The 20,000-nt window shown below is 46.7% G+C and overlaps 1 protein-coding gene across 1 annotated transcript in view; it reads right to left on the reverse strand.

Annotated features, from left to right (window-relative positions):
• The window catches only part of kif26bb (kinesin family member 26Bb), a gene marked incomplete at both ends in the record, with an annotated part of 25,917 nt that overhangs the window by 4,901 nt on the left and 1,016 nt on the right, over positions 1-20,000 (reverse strand). The window contains 10 exons of the mRNA XM_083933954.1: positions 2,693-5,873; positions 5,970-6,129; positions 6,394-6,532; positions 6,708-6,885; positions 8,269-8,540; positions 9,750-9,843; positions 10,231-10,440; positions 14,555-14,726; positions 14,837-14,946; positions 17,421-17,897. Of these exons, the coding sequence (XP_083790080.1) occupies positions 2,693-5,873; positions 5,970-6,129; positions 6,394-6,532; positions 6,708-6,885; positions 8,269-8,540; positions 9,750-9,843; positions 10,231-10,440; positions 14,555-14,726; positions 14,837-14,946; positions 17,421-17,897 (4,993 nt within the window). The remainder of the gene's footprint in view (positions 1-2,692; positions 5,874-5,969; positions 6,130-6,393; positions 6,533-6,707; positions 6,886-8,268; positions 8,541-9,749; positions 9,844-10,230; positions 10,441-14,554; positions 14,727-14,836; positions 14,947-17,420; positions 17,898-20,000) is intronic.

Consider the following 20,000-nt stretch of genomic DNA (forward strand, 5'->3'; position numbering starts at 1 on the left):
TTTCAAGGCCTAAAGTCTAGTTCCTTTGACCAGTGTCCATGGCCCGTTTGGGAGAGGTGGGCTTTTGTAAAGCATGTTTGCACGTGTACGAGCACGAGGCCTACGGCGGTTCTGAGGTCATTTCCTGTGCGCCTGTTGGGACGTAGAAAAAAGAAGGAGGGACCATGCGCGGACATTTCAAACAATGGCGGTGAAAGGTTCACGTTGGTGTGATGCGGAGGTGGAGTGTTTACTGCAGATTTGGTCGATGAAAAGATTCAAAAACAGTCGACAAGACGCACAAAAACTCCGAGGTCTACGGAAAGATCTGGAAACAAAGCCACGCATCGCCATGACGTCATCAATGCGTGTGACGTGTTACGGCGTGATGACGTATAGGCAGCAAGAAGCATTCTCCGAGGCCCAGGTAGTGTGAGTACAAACGGGCCTGGAGGGGGGGACAAGGACCCTAAAGCACGGGACGGATGGAGAGTGTGAGTGCGCCCTAAGTGGCCTTCAGTGGCTCCTGCCATGTGCTCTAATAGGAAACTCGCCTGAGGGCAAAAGCAGTTTGCCAGGGCAAACATGTTACCAGGGTGGGGTGGTAATGGATGACATTAATTAGGATTACATTATGAGATTACAGAAAAAATGAGTAACCATGATCAGAACATTGACAAAGATAACTTGATTACTTGTACATATTTAAAATATTTTGTTTTTAAATGACTTAAGGAGAATGGAGTTTCTATTTACTTTTTATTTACATTGAAAATGAAAGACGACCATAGTGAGTACGTGCTCCATGTGGTGTGTGTTGAATGTATGTTGTAGGATACACACAGTGCACCTGCAGTGTGTGCCGGTGTCCGGACACCTCATCTGATTTGACCAACTGTAAATGCTAAATTTGCTTAATGCATTTTTAGTATTAATGTTTTGTTCAGGAGTTTTCTTTACAGAGAAGAAAGCAGTGTTTTCAAAACGTGGAGCCTATTTCACTGCACTGGTGCGACCTTCAAAGAGTGTGTTTATCGCAGAGGTTTCCAAATGTATTCAGAAAAGATGGCTTTTATTGTAACCTAAAAGATTTTGTTACTAATTACAATAATTGCCATGTAAGGGCGCACTCACACTGTCTTTCCGCACCGCGCCAAAACAGGTTTTTCGGGTAAAGCCTAGTGCGTTTGACCAGTGTGAGTGCAACCGTACGGCGCATAACTGCAGCAAGCTGGCCGTCCACGGCCCGTTTGGGAGAGGTGGGCTTTAGTAAAGCACGTTTGCACGTGTACGAGCACGAGGCCTACGGCGGTTCTGAGGTCATTTCCTGTGCGCCTGTTGGGACGTAGAAAAAAGAAGGAGGGACCATGCGCGGACATTTCAAACAATGGCGGTGAAAGGTTCACGTTGGTGTGATGCGGAGGTGGAGTGTTTACTGCAGATTTGGTCGATGAAAAGATTCAAAAACAGTCGACAAGACGCACAAAAACTCTGAGGTCTACGGAAAGATCTGGAAACAAAGCCACGCATCGCCATGACGTCATCAATGCGTGTGACGTGTTACGGCGTGATGACGTATAGGCAGCAAGAAGCATTCTCCGAGGCCCAGGTAGTGTGAGTACAAACGGGCCTGGAGGGGGGGACAAGGACCCTAAAGCCCGGGGCACGGGACGGAGGCACAGTGGGAGGGCGCCCTAACTGTAAAACGTATATTGGATCCTGATTGGCTCAGTCCATGACAAGATGCTTTTGTGTGACTGTGATCCTAAAACATTAACTCTAACTCTGATGCAGCTTTAATCAGCATGCAGATGAGTTAATTACGTAAAGGGACAAATACGGAGAAATGAAGTACAGACAGAATTGAATCACCCAATTAACAGAATGTGGACTTTAGATTCAAACGCTCGTCCAGCAGAAGCTTCCTCTCCTGTTTCTAATCGCTCCATTAGCAGATTTCACTGTGTTTATGTTTGCACCAAGATGCTGTTAAAGGTTTCTAAATGTATATTATCATTAATTGTTGGTATGCACACACACACATATTTATAATTTACTGTACCAGCCAAACCCTCTTCACTTTCTGCACTTGTGCTGCCAGAAAGGGCCCTCGCAGGGTTCATATATTAATAATGTGACCTCCTACATAATCAGGCTTTTAATGACTGCATTCTACAGATGTGTGTCACCTCCCGTTAATGTCACATTAATATGTTATGTGGTCAGATTATAAACCAGACAATACGCTGGTGGAACGATCATTCATGAAGACTGTGTGGTTAGTAGTTTGGGAAGTGTGTTCTGGATGATGTCTGGAGAAGAAATAACAAACATTTTCACTGAACTGCATTGAAATTTCCATTAAAATTGTTCAAATGACAATGATTCAGCACTTCAATCGGACAATTTCAGTATGGCCTTTAATTGGATTGGTGTGAATGTGCCAGCACCCCATTGACACATCCAGGCTCTGCCCTCGACTGCATTACCATTACATATAACAACAATAAACAGTTGACAACAGTAAAAGAAAACATGGCATACACTAAAGGACCACTATACGTATAAAGGAATATCTTATCTTTTGAGACTACACTTGTGGATCTAACATCTAACACCAACAACACATTTGAAATTCAACACTCGGATGAGCTTCGGATCTTTCCGGGAGACAAAGTCATTCACAACAGGCCAGTTATTCCAGATGTTTTACCTGTGTTGCCTCTCCTCCGAGATGAGCGGCTGCTTCGAGCCACGCTGAGAAGAGAGCTGCTCCTGTTGCTGCTCCTGTTGCTGCCAGAATCTCTGTTTGAGACGGTGCTGCCTGTGGCTTCACTGTCCCTCACCATGCTGTCATATCCACTGCTCACCGTACTGTTCCTGTTGGAGAAATTCAGGGATGTCTTCCCCATAGCTGGTGGCAAATCTCCACTCAACACACTGGTGGTGTCACTCGCATGCCCACTCAGGTGATCGGGCGTGCGGGGAGCAGTCACCCGGCTGTATGGCGAGGGAAGTGCTGTCATATGGTCCAGTCCTCCTGAAGTGGGGCTGGAGGCCCTTTCCTTAAGTAGGTCTGAGATCCGACCATTGACAAACCCCTGGATTGCAGATTTTGTGGATGAGCATGTGGAGCTCTGGCTCGGAGTCCGACTGATGGAGTGATACGACCGTGGAGGGGAAGAGGAGACAAATGAGGACGTCCGCTCAAAACTGACTGTTTTACTGTCTGGAGAAAGACTGGCGCTGCGGTTGATGGAGTGCTGCAGGCTTTTGTGGGGGAGACTGAGGTTCTTGATACTGGGGACAGACAGTCGACGGACTTTGGGGCTAGCCATCTTAAGCTTCCCCACAGCAGAGAGCTTGGAATGGGAATGCCTGGCAGACTGACTCACAGGCTTTTCAGAAAGGTAGAAGTGATGACTCTGGTCAGTCCGCGGAGTCTTCCTGGGGCTCCTGCTAGCCCTCGGAAAGGTACCATCTCCCTCGTTTTTTCCTTTATAACGTCCATTACAAGCCCCTTCAACACTTCCCTTGGAGCTCCCCTTAGAGCTCATGGAAGTGTTACTACTGCCTCTATCCAGAGTCGGGAAGTCTCTTGGGGTTCTCCCAAGGGAATTAGTCCTGGTAGCCAGCTGCTCCAGTTTGGCACTAAAAAGCCTGCTACTGTCCTCAGTAGGTGACTTTGGCCTCCCACAAATATTATCATGTTTCATTCTTAGACTTGAGGTCTCAAACAAAGGCTCAACACCCTTTCTGAGAGCACTACTACTAGCATGCTGTGTGTACTCAGTTCCATATTTCCGCGGAGAAGAGACATGGAGGCTGTGGCTCGCTGGGGAGTGCTGTCTGCCCTGCCTCCTCTCTAGAGTTACTCCTGGGCTACATGGGTTAGATGATGTCACCCCCCTTGGGTCTCTGTAGTCGTCTGTCATGTGACCACCATGGTAGCTGTCCTGATGGTTGGCATTTTGCCAGCCTCTAGGAAAACTACCTGTTTTGAAGGAAGCAGCTGCGGTTTCTTGGCAACCAAGTGAGGCACCAATTCTCTCGGGAGCGTTCTCAGCGCGTCTGGATGCGATTCCTCCCCCCTCTGAGCCCTTTGGAGTGTTAGTGGAATAAACATGCTGCGTGTCTCTGGGGTGGTTCTTGTCTGAATTTCTTGGTCTCTTTCCACACATTTTGTTTTTTGCAGTTTCATCGTAGAAAGCTGAATCCTCAAAGACCACTGGTTCATGAGAACTTTGGCTAAAATGTGAGTCAGATACTTTGTAAGGCTTTTTGGCATGTGTCTCAGAAACAAACGCCCGACTCCTCATCTCAAGAGCTTTCCTCTCTTCTGGGCATTTGACATTATTCCCTCTCAGCTCAGACTGCGGCTTGACTGTGAAATTATCATGAGGACGTGCTTTTTCTTTTGCACCATCCAATTCACCATCTGTATCTGTACTAATCAGCATGTGGTTTATAAATGAAGGTACGAACCTCTTTTCCCTTCTGAATTGATGCTGGGGCCCGTCAGTGCTAGCCCCTGGAGCTACAAACTGAGCTACAGAGCTTTGGTTTGTATTGAAGGAACCTGTGGCTACAGATTCTTCACTGACATTGCTGATAATCCTGATTGGTTGAGAGCTGGCAGAGACTTGCACACTTGCTTGTGATTGGGCTGTGTCTCTGATGCAAATAATGTTTCCACCTGTCCGGCCTCTGTTCATTGCTCCACTGATGGTCACCTCCTCCACCATAGAGAAAACAAGTTCATCTTGACCTTTTAGGTCTAATGGCTGTTGAACAGTTACTGTGATAGTGGCCTTCATTTCCTTCAGGTCCTCTGCGGGGCGATTAGGTAAGACATCTCCGAGTATAACACTGGTAGCCAAAGGGTGTGAAGAGGAGCAGGAGGAGGAAGGAGATATTGGGGAGCTCTTGCCAACTGGAGAGGACCTTTTGTCTGGTTTGAACCAATCAGCAGCTTCAGGACTCTGCTGTTTACTTGCAGGCTGTTGTGCAAGGGAACTGGTGACTTTCATGCACTGAGCTTCCACCTTAAAGCCCTGAGAAGGGAGTCTGTCATCTGACTTAAGAGTTCCATTTTTGGGCAGCTCAGAGCGACTGGTCATGTTAAGACTGAGAGTTTGATTCAACAGTTCCTCGCTGGAGCTGGTTGCACTGCACTCCTCACAGTCATACAAGCCCGAATCCTCCCTCTGAAAACTGTCCCCAGAGAAGGCACCATCTGTTTGCTTTTCTCCGACAGAGGTCTGGCTGCAGCCTAACCCCTGGTTAAACAACAATGTCTGTGATGCCTCTGAGGATTCGGTATCTTTCTGTTTTCCTGTTTCTTTCTGTGGTCGTGATTTGGCCGTGACATTCACGGAAGGGCCTGTTAAGGATGACTTGAGCATATCCATAGTTGCCTCACTTCCATCGATACAGCCCAAACGCTCTTGGAGCTCAGCAAATGTGGCACATTTAAATGTGTCTGGCTCTTTCATGTCTGCTTTCAACACTTCAATATTCCCTTGAATGTTTTCCTCGCTCTTCTTCTCTCCCTGAAGCTGAGGAATTCTCAGAAGCTCTTGGAGCAGAGCGGTAAACTCAGGGTCATCTATGTCCGCCTTGTTAGGATGCAAAGAGGGTATGATGGGCAAAAACTCAGGCTGTGCCAGTCTCGAGGTGGCTTTGGACTGGACCAAGCCTTCCGAGTCTATTTGGATGACTGTGTCACAGGACTGGTCGCTACTGGAACGCTCATCCAGTTCACCGCGCAAACGGAAGCGGGGGATGTCGACGTCCACCTCATCAGTAGAGTGGAAAGCCCGCAGGGACAAAGACGCAGGCCCTCTCTTTTCTTTAGTCAAACTCCTGCTGCTAGGAGAACATGAAGTTGATTGCTGTTGGAATAAAGATACATTTTGGGGTGAGTTCACACCGTGATGCCTTTAAAATCGGTGAACTGGTAGAAAGACGTTACGGGGCTCGTACGGTACCTTCGTTCGCTTCTGTGTTCTGCGAATGCGAGAAGCCAGCTGGATGGTGGAAAGGGTCTCTTGAAGATGTGCCAGTGAATCATCAACCTGAGCGATCACTGTGGTATGGCAATTTACATGACCCAATGCCTCTCGGAGGAGCATAGTCAACTTACTCCCCCTATGCAGAGACGGAGCAGATATACAGACATTAATCAAAGGATGCATCGGTCATTTTAATCACTAAGCAGTCAAATCTATCAATTTCCAAATTGCCATGCAGTAGTTATTGCAGTCCCTTCATTTTAAGACAATATAAAATGTTTTTGTTACAAGAACAGTAGAAATCAACTCAAGCTCACTGTCAAAATATAAATGCAGTTCACTCTACACCAGTGTATGCCAACATGTTTACACCAATAATGTTTTGGAGTTACATTCTTACTTGCTTGGGGTGGATTTATGTCCACTTAGTAGAGACAAGACAATAGGGCCCAGTTCAGAATATGGAGGTTTATTCTTGCTCATACCCCTTATACCACTACAAACATCTATCATGGTCAACTTAGTGGGGCCACGTGCACCTAAGGACGGAAATCAGACAACAAAGGACTGTGTTAATCGAAATAGCTTATATGCAAATAAAGAAATCATGAATTATAAGATACACAACTGCATTAAATCAGCATTGAATTTAGCGTTTAACACCAAATTCCCTAGACACAAGATACCATGGCAATCAAAACAATTCATTAAAACCTTTGCCGATAGTGCTGCTCTCTGTACGAGGTGGCTGGATGTGGAGAGTGAAGAACATTATGGAGCTGTTGGACAGGTACGTAATGAAGTCACTGTGCCGACGAGCTGCAATGGCCGCGTCCAGGAGAGCAGCAGCACGCTCAGCAGTCGGGGCCCTCACCCGGTTGTGGTTACGTAGCTGTAGGGAGGGGGGAGGATAGTCATTAAGGGCGCACTCACACTGTCCTTCCGCACCGCGCCAAAACAGGTTTTTCGGGTCAAGCCTAGTGCGTTTGACCAGCGTGAGTGCAACCGCTCCACGCATAACTGCGGCCAGCTGGCCGTCCACGGCCCGTTTGGGAGAGGTGGGCTTTAGTAAAGCACGTTTGCACGTGTACGAGCACGAGCGTGCGCACGTGTGCGATTACGAGGCCTAGGGCGGTTCTGAGGTCATTTCCTGTGCGCCTGTTTGGACGTAGAAAAAAGAAGGAGGGACCATGCGCGGACATTGAAAACAATGGCGGTGAAAGGTTCACGTTGGTGTGATGCGGAGGTGGAGTGTTTACTGCAGATTTGGTCGATGAAAAGATTCAATAACAGTCTACAAGACGCACAAAAACTCCGAGGTCTACGGAAAGATCTGGAAACAAAGCCACGCATCGCCATGACGTCATCAATGCGTGTGACGTGTTACGGCGTGATGACGTATAGGCAGCAAGAAGCATTCTCCGAGGCCCAGGTAGTGTGAGTACAAACGGGCCTGGAGGGGGGGACAAGGACCCTAAAGCACGGGGCGCGGTGCGGAGGCACAGTGTGAGTGCGCCCTTAATGTAGAATCTTCTCATAAACTACTTAAATGAAAAACATCTGGCATTTGAAAATGTTTTGCCATAACAGATCCATTCATATGTTATGTTTCATGTTCCTTGTATTCAGTGAAGAAATAGAGAGAAATGAGATGAAGTGCTGGCTTGCAGCTACGCGAGGGCGGCGGCAGCTGCACAATCATAATGCAATCAAATGTGAGCTTTATGGAATCTGAGAGGCTTCACCAACTACCAATATCATCTTCTCACATACAGTGTAGACCATTGTCCAAATTGCCTAAATCTAAATAAACATTAACTAAATCCTGACATATCTACAGGGCAGCGCCTAAAATTTAACATAAAGGGATCCAAAACAATAACATCTCAAACAGTATCTGTCATATCGCTGACAACTGCAATGAAAATGAATGAGCAGCAGTAATAACGGCTCATTTTCTGGTTCCCAGCTGTTAAAACACTTGTTTGTGAGTAAACCTTTGATGCACTGCCAGTTAAGCAAAGCCAAGAAACTGTAATTTGTCAGCAACAATAAAATATAGCCTTGGCTCTGTGGTTTCTGTGAGTCTTTTATTAGTTTCCAAATGTTGATTGGACTGTTCATAATCAAAGCAATGATAATAACTCTAACTGTTAAAGTTTTAATTTGATTTCAGGGCTGAATACACCAAAAATTGGGCCAATAGTCCCTTGTTTGCTTGTGTTAAGACAAAGCAACAGTTCATAAAACAACATAATCAAAAACATCTTTTTACCTGTGTCCCAAAGACGGGGTCTTCTTGAAGCCTGATATGAGCTTTCGGGCTGTTCTGGGCACTGCCTGACGAGGGGACGACCTCCCCCAGCAGATCCCTCAGCGTGTCCTCCTCTCCGCAACACAGCTCTATAGCAGACACTGATACCGTCAGATCGGTCCAAGTCTTCTCCCTCCGCCGCTCGATGGCACTGTACAGCCAGGAGATGGCACAGGGAACCACCCCGAGCTTCTGGATGCTCTCACCACTCCCCACCATGCTGGACCAGGATCCTGAGGCAGACAACAGAGCACACATATGTATGCATGCTAAATACAGGCACACAAACATACAGCACATACGCCGGAGATCAAAGTGAGAGAACAAAATATAAATACTTAATTTATTCTTTAATATTGTTGTTTTGTATTCAGGTTCACGGACATACAGCCCCAGGAACGTAGTGTACACGATGACAAAAGTGCACTAACACAAATCATTCACGTCTATTATGCATTTTTGTTACGCACAAATAAAAATGGAGTAGATTTATAGAAATACAACCAAAAACACATGCATGGGTGCCATACTGTGTCTACCAGTGCACTCTTGCCCCACATTAGTTTTGAGTTATGGGCCTGTTTTACCATTTCTTGTCTTATCCAAACTGTAATTGAATGAGGATAGAGAGAATTGGTTTATTCCAATTAAAGGCCGAGCTGCCCGCCGTTATTCAGAAAGAATAGTATTCTGTGCAGGAGATTGATATGCCCTGGCTCTGGGCCACATGTCGTTTGTATTGGCCAACTAATTCAATCAGCTTTACCGAGAGTGGCGTCATGTGAAAAAGCAGCTCCAAGGAGACCGTGTCCTTTCCCTGCTTGTGTGTGTGAGTGTGTGTGTGTCTGTGTGTGTGTGTGCACGCGCCAAAAATCTATTAAACCCCTCCATCGACGCTAAGTGCAGGGTTCCATCTCTCTAATAGCTGCAGATTACAGTCCATTTTGTTTACAGTCCCATCTGAGCTCAGCGCTTCGGCCAAATAAAATAAAATATTTGTGTCTTTTTGTGCAGAAGTACAACTGAATCAGGTGAAATGGGACGCTTTTGAATGCACATGCGTTGTATAATTGATGAATAGGCTTTTATTTACAGCGTAACAGGTGAAAGATGAATGACTAAGGAGAGAGTGGGCAACGCTTTTCTGTCACTACTGAGGAAAAGACCGGAAAAGACAAATGGAGCAGCAGAGACAGCAATAGAACAAGGAGGCTGGATACGTGAATCAGGATTGATAAAGAGGACGGGGAGAAAATGGAGACGGGGAGTTTAAGTGATAAAGAAAAAGCGGATGATAGCAGGAGTGGGACAGGGGAGCTGTAGGAGGAGGGGGGGGGGGGTGCCGGAGTGGTGGGGTGGACGGCCCCTGAGCACAGATAAAAGCGTCCCACTCTCATCTGCAGATTTTAACCCGTGGCCTCTTACAGCGACCCATTACTCACCCACATCAGCACATCCCAAACCCAGAACGCATCCGTCGCTGCCGCTGAGCACACAGCGGATGACATCAGTCAGGACGCCCGCACACACCTCCGCCTGGTCGGAGGGAACAAAGGAGAGCGAGCATCTTGTGATTCATCTTCCAGCACCGAAATAGTACATGCAATGAAACGAGAAGAACTAAGATGCATACTGATTCAGTAGATTCCCTTGGGCTCGGATACTGTAAGCAGAGCTCGGAGGAGGTTGACTATAATTGATGGACTGTGTAATTGTGGGGGCTATCCGGGCCCTATCAGTTTTCAGGTCATCAGACAGAGAGTTGTGTGTGTACAGGGGGGAACATTTGCATTTAATAGTTGAGGAAATGCAGAATTCGACAGACTGTTACACTATCAAAGCATCTGCCAGTGTACATAAACATTAAGCAAGCAAACAGAAAAATATATTTCAAGGTTCATCAGTAATCAGCGAGACTCAAACCTGGCTCGACTCCTGAGGATAAGCAGCATCGAAGTTGAAGGTCTTCAGAAGATTTTTGCCGTCTCTGCCTAGCGTCATTGTCGCGTGCGGTTGGCTTTTACTGACTGGCTCCATTATGGTTACTCTCTTCTTGGACGGGTCGATCCAGAGAGCAGGCGGTTGGCCTTGGACCTCAGACGGCGTTTGGCTCACCCTCAGCACCACTTTGACCTGTGAACCAAAGGACAGCGTGTTAAAATGACAGTACATCTGTGGTTATAAACAGAAGCATGTTAGCGTTAGCATTGTAAGCGCATAAGGTAATATAAGCTGACCGCAGAAGTAGTACGCTAATAACATAGCATTTAGCTCAAAGCAACACTGTGCAGAGCTGCTAGCATGACTGTGACTTTTGACAATTTGTTGTTTTTTTTATTTTATTTGGGTGAACGGATTAAAGTTGTACGGTGTGGATATGTAGCCTTACGAGCTGCATTGTCGTTTACTGGTCTGGCAACATGCGGCAGAGAGAATTTGGACCTTAGAACATTTTAAGTTTGACCAGCGACCGAAACAATCAGCGTTGGTTTTGTGTGATGAAACGAGAAGAGACTGTTGCGATTCGCTTTGAGTAAGCAGACATCAACATGGATGCTGCTGTTTCATCCATGTTTCCAATCTAGAGAATCTTTCTTCTTTAAAAGAACCAGAGAACGGCTCTGAAGGCTTCTGTTGGTGGAAACCATGTCGGCTGTTCTGAGTCCGTCCTGATCTCTGAGCTCCGTCGTGTTTCACTCTCAGATCAGTCTGGTGACGTTTGAGCAGCAACCGAACCAATCACTGTATGTAAAAAATACATTGAGAAACATGCTGTTTGATGTTAAACGGAGATAAGAACATGCTTTCTTTGCGCTGCAGTAGCCTGTGGATCCCGTGCAGAGGACACACATGCGCTCACAGCTGCATGGCTATGCACGCCTCCTGCTCTATTTCCACGTGTCGTGACATTAATTCCTTAATGCAGTTCTCTACAGGAAGCCTTCGGATTTAGAGGCTTTAGGCTCTTAAATTAAGTTAGATTCAGACTCTGACAACCTTTTAACAAGGCTCATAGGTCTCCGTGTGCAGGAAGACGAGGCAGCACACCCCTCACAAAATACAGTAAACCCTATTAAGGTTTATAAACCAATTATGAAATGATTCTTAATGAGGACTCAGGTCTGCACGATTACGATTAGCCCTGACACCAAGTCCAATATGGTTTTCTTGAGATTGTCAGGACTGCATTACGCCGCGATGACATCATCCGGCATTGACATGTTTGAATATCTGAAAGCCGTTCTCCATCTGCCACACGTCGAGCTCCCGGCGGCTGTGGAAAAAATAAATCCTCTCCCCTAATCATAATTTTAATACCGTACGCAAGAAGTGGCTCCCTAACCCCATTGAACGTGTGTCGAACTCTATTTACGAGGGTTAAATTATTCAAGAGGCCCATTTACAAGCGGAGAAAATCCTCTCACACACATATATACGCACACACGCAGAGAGAGGCGCACTGCTGAGTGCACAGGCAGGTGTGGCAGGCGGTGAGGGCGCACTGAGCCTCTATCCGTAACTCTAGACTGAACCCAAGAGTCCATCTATCCGAGACGAGGGGAGGGGAGGGGAGGGGGCGCAGGCAGCCGTATTGATCTCCCCAGCTTCTCCCAGAGGAGGTGAGCGAAGGGGAGGAACAAGATGGAGACATTAGCACATTACAGTGTATCATAAGGCATGATATAGGATCTCCTCCAAATGGACTGGGATCTCTTTACTCTGCGGAAGGGGTGGGAGAAACACTTCCAAGGTGGTGTTTGTGGGCAAGGACGGGTGTACGTTCAAAGATACACCACCCATCCAAACCTATTCTTTCCATCAATACTATGATATGGACTGTATGTGTTGTTGTTCGGGGTTCGTTCGGTGCTTGAAATCTTTCGAAAATGCTTAAATTTTGGATAAATTACTTGAAAAATGCTCAAAGTTGTATCCGCATTTCATACACAACAAATAATCAAATAGAAATATGATTTAACTTCTTATCCTTCTGGTATTACGATCGATTTTACTTGTTTATAACATAAAACCATCTCTTTTAACATGATTTTAATCAAACAAAAGAGCTAAATTATAATTTTCAATGTATTTGTAGAAATGTGTAATTTACCTTTAACTGTGAGGTGCTGGAAAAGCTTGAAAATGGACCTTGAAAGTGCTTGAATTTGACCCTGAATGTAAAGCATACGGTTTACAGCGTGCAGCATGTTGTGTGTATACCTCTTTACGACACGCATTATAGCAGAAAACAGGTTGTGTGTCTCTTCCATTACTGAGGTTATTATCATGGTGTGTTTTCCCCTTGTTGCCCAGGGCTGATGATGCCCCACAGAGTCAAATGTGTTTGAACTTTGAACCCAAGCTGCACTCATCTTGGTGAGTGCAGCTAACGTCCAAAGACGGCTGCTTGAGCTGCGATTAAAGATGGAGGAAAACTGCATAAGGTGCGTTTCTAGTAAATCATAAGCCTTCGGTATTAGCCTTCGGTTCACGCTGTCCGGTTTGGTATCAGCACTGTTCAGGTCACCGTCGTAGTGATGTAGCTCCTGCTAACGCAACATTAAAGGTTAAATATGGAGACGGAGCAGAACATCGCCATCTAGTGTCTCAAGATGAAATATTTGTCGTTTTCACCCGGGAGCGTTGTCGTGTAAACAACTGTTTCCTGATCCGCTGGTCTGAAAAATGTCAGAATGTAAGTGTTTTATGAAAAATGTCTGGGTCATAATCTGTTCATGTTTACTTTTCCTATTGGACTCAATCCACTCAAGACCGGCCGCTCGTCTCCTAAAGAGGCGGGGCCGCGATGAAACACACGTGACACCGATACAGGAAATGACTACGAGTTGCACCGTCTAGGACAGGGGTGGGCAATTCCGGTCCTGGAGAGCCACTGTCCTGCATGTTTTAGGTTTCTCTCTGCTCTCACACACCTGAGTCTGATGATTCGCTTGTTATCAAGCAGCTGAAGCTCGTCACAGTTTGATTATTGTTAGACTCAGGTGTGTTAGACTCAGGTGTGTCAGACTCAGGTGTGTTAGACTCAGGTGTGTCAGACTCAGGTGTGTTAGGGTAGGGAGAAACCTAAAACATGAAGACAGTGGCCCTCCAGGACCAGAATTGCCCACCCCTGGTGTAGTTTGTAATACATAGTCCTGGGTTAGACACAGCAACAACCAACATCTCCTCCATCTTGGAAAAACCACAACGGGGCCGACCATACACGCTGCTTTGAGCGGGGAAGTCACAGCCTCGACCAATGGCCAAGCTCCCCAAAGTTAAACTGCAAATCTGCTTTGAAACCGGAAGCAAATGTTTTATTTTCCTCTCAGCTCGTCGAGAAATGCCCTTTATCTTAAGGCCCTTTTAGGAAAATCACCACTGTACGTAGCAAATATGTTCAAAAATGTGTGAATATGCACCTCAAAGTTCCTCGAGTCTTTACCAATATTGGCGAGACTTCTTTTTGTTATGACCCCCGAGCTCTTGGGACGCGCTCCCTGCACTCACAGACTTTGGGGCGGTCACTGGTGGCCGTGGAGCTCGGCTGCCTGCAAACTGACGGGCTGCATGTTCTTCAACAACATGTACATCAGCATCTTCCTGCTCTGCTGTGTCTCCTGCAACCGCTACGTCGCCACAGTCTACAGTGTCGAGTCACACGGCCTACGTCGGGCGCTCCTCGCTGCCGCCGTCGCCCTCAGCATTGTGTTCACCATGAGGGAAGGCAACGGCGACCGCTGCTGCTTCAAGCTGAGTCACAGCTGTGAGTCTTCAACTATGCCCGGTTCGTGGTCGGCTTCCTGGTCCCGCTGCTGGTGCTGGTGGCGAGGAACCGGGGCATCGTGGATAGCTGTGTTCCTGATTATAACTGTTTCAGATGACTCTTTCTTGTTTCTTGTTAAACGTACATCGTCATGAAATCACTTTCAAATGGCTGTAACCACCGTCTGTTTTTTGTTTACCTTGTAAACTCGATGCAAATGAAAATGAGGGTAACCTCAGTGTCCCTCGGGAATAAATAAGGTTATAATGGGACTGAACAGGAGGTGGAAAATCGCCAATACTCATTTTGTGCATGTGTGATCGTGCCTTTACACTGATCTGTACATGGACTGCCCCACTTTGACCAGTTCGTATCATTTTTTGAGTGTTTTTGTATCCAAATGAATTAAAAGGGTATTTGCAAAGAACAAAAATCTGCATCTATGATAAATCCACTGGAATTTGAAGCCCAATGGCTCACCTTGCCAACACCGGGTGAGTCTTTGGTTCTAGTGGCAGCTTGGAGCAGGCAGGAGGGGACGGACGGGGAGTTTTTCTGGATCATCTCCCTGAAGCAGGTGGAGAAGTGAGCGGGAGCTGGATCAGAAGCCTGGCCCTTTTTCCTTGATGTCAGATTGAGCTTCTCCGCCGCCCTGCAGGGAAGAAGGGAAGGTGGCATGTCATCGCTGAATCTTAGGGTGTAACCAACACAGACATGCGGCAGATAAACAACGCTTTCTGTTTTAACGTAGACGTATTTTACCTGGCTAACAGGGACATAGCAGCAGTGTTGGCAATGGTCACCACTCTGGATATGTGTGGGATCTTTGAGCTTGTCTGCACGATCCCGGCGTCACCGCAGCCCAGTGCAGTCTGTGGGGGAGAAAGCTCATTAGAAAAATTCTGTTATTGTACCCGCTCCAAAAGGCGCTATAACCACGGGAACTATCTAAGCAGAGCATCTCGGCTGAGCGCGCAGTGGGTTCACACACAGCATGAGTCATATAAGGGCTCAAGCTAGCTGCGCGTCAAGTGTGAGGAATAGTTTGTGACGGCTGTTGTCTGAGTTTAAAACGTGACTCAGGGTTGAAGAGGTGCAGTGAAACATACTGTCACTGCCTCTGACGTGCACTGTACTCGCTTTATGTAAAGCAAGTCCAACACTTACTTACACAGCTGTAGCCCCAAGCCGTGGGTCTTACACTCGTTCACAACTGTGTATGCCAAACGACCTATCAGTGCCACTGCTCCACCAAGCCTCGACCGCGGAGGCAACATTTCATGACAGGGGGCTCGTACACGTCTCATCAGTGGCTCAGCCTCTTTTTAGGGCAAGATAACAATGTCAGCTCCGTTATTCTACGAATAATGTTCAACCATAAACTGCCCATTAGTGCCGCGGATGAGCTGCAGGAGATGATGCTTTGGAAGGAGACTGGGGGAGAGTAAAGACAGGGATAAGTCAATATAGCTTCTGTATGTAGACTCATGTCTTGTCATAACCTCTTTTTATCTGCACTTTCTCCCGTATTTGCTCTCAGTCTTCTATTATCTCTCCCTTTCTCCCTGCCTCCGATCTTAGACGTTTCCCTTTCTCTCCTCCCGCAATCCACTTTGCCTCTGCCCTCCTTTTTGTCTCCTCTCTCCTTCCTCTCCGTCCACTTCCACTCCACTCATGTTATTCCACCTCAGCCACATAAACCTGTATTGATCGGCGCTCATAGCAGACCCGCCTGGCTAATTTCACTCACAAAGCCCAGGACGGTTTCATTTGAGTAAGATGTTGCACTGGTTTGATCAGATTTGATCAGACAAGTCGATTAAGACTAACAGGTTAATTACTTCAGTTACTGTTGCTATGCCCGTCCAGCTTCCCGCTCTCACACAGCACGTAATGATAACGGTGGCAGCTTTTACCACGTCAAATTATTAGTACTTTTTAAAACAATGGGTGCTTGACTTCAGACAGAAGTAGACAAAAGCCAGATTCTCATTTGTAGCAGGCAACCGTTCATTATGCCGCTAGCAGATTTGATCAGCTAGCTAATTAAGCTAATGCTATTATCATGAGTTGGATGTAAATGACTTTCAAGCTGACTCGTTTTTAAAGAGAATCATGTTAAAGGGGTCTTAAAGTGAAATTCTGGAGTAAAATCATCCAAAATACAGTCATCATATAAGCCATTGAGACAATTTATTAACGGAAAAATCCGGTAGAGTCGCTAACAGACGCTAACAGGTGCTAACAGGTGCTAACAGACGCTAACATCCGAATGCGGCTAAAACACTGACTAGCTAGGCAGCGCTGGTCAAATATGAATCAACTGTATTGCCTATTTCTCGCTGAAAGTGTTTTCAGAAACATATTTTAGAGCATTTGTCAAACGTAAAGCACAGATGATGAGTTCGGCTGCGGTTCATGGGGTGTAAAGAGCAGCGCAGTGCCACTAATGTGAGCCTCGACTCTGACAGCACCCAGGATCAGCTCTCCTGAAGTGGATGTGCGATCATGAACGTGGCTTTTTATTCTTTTTTTAGCCTTGACCAAAGAAAATATTGCAGGTAGTAAGCTAGCTAACCAAACCTGTGGGTCGTCCCTATGATCCCCGGATGCATAAGCCTCTGCCTACGCGGATTTAATCCATCATTTTGTTAGGACCAGAGGTTACGGTTAGGGTCAGGGTTAGGGGGAAGTGTTGGGGTCTAGATAAGCCTGTTTGCCTGGGACTTCGGCTACGATTGTGGAAAAATAACAGACCGGGGAACATAGGACAAAGGACCTTTTTTTGAAAAAGGGTGCGATGTTCCCTGGTCACATACAATGACGGGAACATAGGTACACTCCCCAAACATGCTACGGTTTTTAGTTATGTTAGCGCAGATCAAGTTGACAACCCTCTCTACCTCCTCTGGCACGGCCACCCCAACACATAAAACATTTACGGCACTCACACTCACCTTGTACAGGTTTATAACCTTCTCCATTGGGGACTTTGGGGGAGGGCTCAGTCTGCTGTGGCTTCCATCACAGTAATGCATATTTCACCAGCCGCACTCTTAAATATGACCATCCCCCTATTGATCACAAGTGCTTTTTGACTGGCTGGCTTTTATGACAGGGGTAAATCATGACCCAATTTCATTCCATTAGCAAAAGTACTTTTAAACAATGTCCTCAGCCATGGGATCTAAATAGGCTCTGATTAGGCACTATGAATCACTGCTTTGCTGACACGTGCGCCCGTAAAGATGTACTTTACCCATATAGCTCAGTAAAGAGGGAATGCACAGTAAGGGATGTGTTAAGTGTGATTTAGTGGTGCGTAAGAGAAGGCTTTTAGGGGTACCTTATGGTAAGGGTACATGGTGACACCATCAGCACTGGATGCAGATTTAGAAGCGACCAGCTGCTGCTGCTCCTCTACCCAGCGGTCCATATCACTGATGGGGAGCTTGGGCCCCCTCCGTCTGAGTGTTTGAGGCGTCCTCTGTGGGGTCCTGGGGCTTCTCGGGCTGTGAGGACTGTGGGTGCGACTGCGTGGTTGATTTGAAGCCGTGGCAGCTTCCCTCGGTGCCCTGTCTCCATGCTTGGTCTCACTCTGTCCCAGCAGTGTACCTGTGCTGAAGCTGGGTTCAAAGGGGGGCTTGGCTAAAGACTGACCCCTGCTCAGAGCCAAGTGGACGGCCTCTTGTTTGAGCAGGTTGAGGTTGACCCCGCAGGCTCCACACTCGCCCTGCTCCCTCTCTCTGTCCCTAGGGTCGTTGGTGGAGCGACTGTGGACGCGAAGGTTGTCGTGAAGAAACGCAGACAGGTCGCTAGAGTCCTGCAACATTACAGAAAGAGCAGAGAGAAATATTTACACAGAGTTGCTTGGCAGTGAGGTACAAGTAGCTTGTAATTGAATTTTCACACAAGAGACTGAGCTAATGAGATCAGAGATTCAGAACACACTTCTGGTAGAGATAATAACAAATGTGCTTTGTTTGATTTCTGGCTTAATTATTACATGAATGATCACAGAGCAGGCGTGGGAATGGAGTCGTGGGAAGGTAGTGAACAGCAATATCAGCACTGAGCAAAGTAATCATGGAGTCAGTAGCATTGATTAATACTGAGAGCTGATATGACAACATGATGTTTTAGAAAGCTGGAAAAAAACGAGTTCCCAGTCAAATCTAACAAAATCAAACCATCATGCTTTTTATTCAGACAAAGGGCGCACTCACACTGTCCATCCGTACCGTGCCCAAACACGTTTCACGGCTTAAGTCTGGTTCCTTTGAACAATGTGAGTGCAACCGTACCGCATGTTTGCATGTGTACAAGCACGAGCACGAGGCCTACGGTGGTTCTGAGGTCATTTCCTGTGCGCCTGTTGGGACGTAGAAAAAAGAAGGAGGGACCATGCGCGGACATTTCAAACAATGGCGGTGAAAGGTTCACGTTGGTGTGATGCGGAGGTGGAGTGTTTACTGCAGATTTGGTCGATGAAAAGATTCAAAAACAGTCGACAAGACGCACAAAAACTCAGAGGTCTACGGAAAGATCTGGAAACAAAGCCACGCATCGCCATGACGTCATCAATGCGTGTGACGTGTTACGGCGTGATGACGTATAGGCAGCAAGAAGCATTCTCCGAGGCCCAGGTAGTGTGAGTACAAACGGGCCTGGAGGGGGGGACAAGGACCCTAAAGCACGGGGCACGGGACGGACGCACAGTGGGAGGGCGCCCAAAGACGCCCTTGTGTCACGTCCTGTTTGGTCTGCCCTTGACACCTACCAACATCCAACACACTCCCTCCCCCCACTCCATCAGTGATCCAGATTCCTCCAGAGGATCTCAGTGATGTAAAAGAAAGACGGGGCATTTATGTCTTCCATAAAATAACAGCAACCGCGACCTGACATTAGTCTTTATTCTACACTCGCAAACTTCAGCTTCAGGTTTGCCTTTCAGAACAGAAATGACGACAGATGTATGAAGGGAGAAATGTGCTCTACGTTTCCACGCGGACGCCTCGACTGTCCATCTTAGAGGTATTGCGAGGCCGTGTAAAAGATGACATTAGAGATGCTTTTGAAAAAAGACGCTCGGATCAATAAACCTGCGAGGAGCGAGCTGCCTTATCAGATTTCTTCCACCCGTGTCTCTGGCTAAAAGATACCGTCCCTCCCTCCTGTTCTGGCCCGTGGGCTCGAGGCTGGCTGCGCCCCATCCCACTTAAGAGGACAAAAATAAATAGTCCTCCCTCAACGGAGAATGGAGAGGTCTGCGGAGATGACACGAGCATGTCGAGATGAAATATTCATGCCCATTTGGAGCCACTCACGCAGCAATGGCACTGCTTTACTTTGTCGATGGGAGTGCGTTTGATGGATGTCGGTGGTGACAAATGTACAGATGGGCGTGGACGTGTTTGCGTGCGTCCGTCCCAGAGGCAGCACCGCACCGCACGGACGGACTGACGCGCCCACAGGAGCATTAAAACACTCTCTAATGGACTCAAACATACAGCTCTGCAGGAGATGTGTTAAAAGTGTCAGCGTCATTAACAAAGTCTCATGGTGTGGGATTATATCAGGGCTGCAGATTGAGATTATTTTCATTTTTGATGATTTTTGTTTTCTTTTTCAAGCTTTTGTTTAATTGGTTGGTGTTTTTTATTTAATTGTTTCCACTAAAATAAAAGATTTTTAGCTTTTACAAGCCCACCTGAGTGTCTGCACTTGTTTCTTTCTAGGCTTTTACTTTATTTTGGTCAGAAAAAGAATAAAAAATGTAAAAAATTATAAGCTGAAATGTTGTTATTGCTTTGCTAACCCTGACCCTACCTAAAGGGTCATGGACTGGAGCCAATCAGGTGTTCACCCAGACCATGGTGTGTTTACATTTAAGACACTGGAACCATTATTATTATTATTATTA

Source organism: Echiichthys vipera, assembly GCF_963691815.1.
Source record: "Echiichthys vipera genome assembly, chromosome: 19".
NCBI classification, from domain to species: domain Eukaryota; kingdom Metazoa; phylum Chordata; class Actinopteri; order Perciformes; family Trachinidae; genus Echiichthys; species Echiichthys vipera.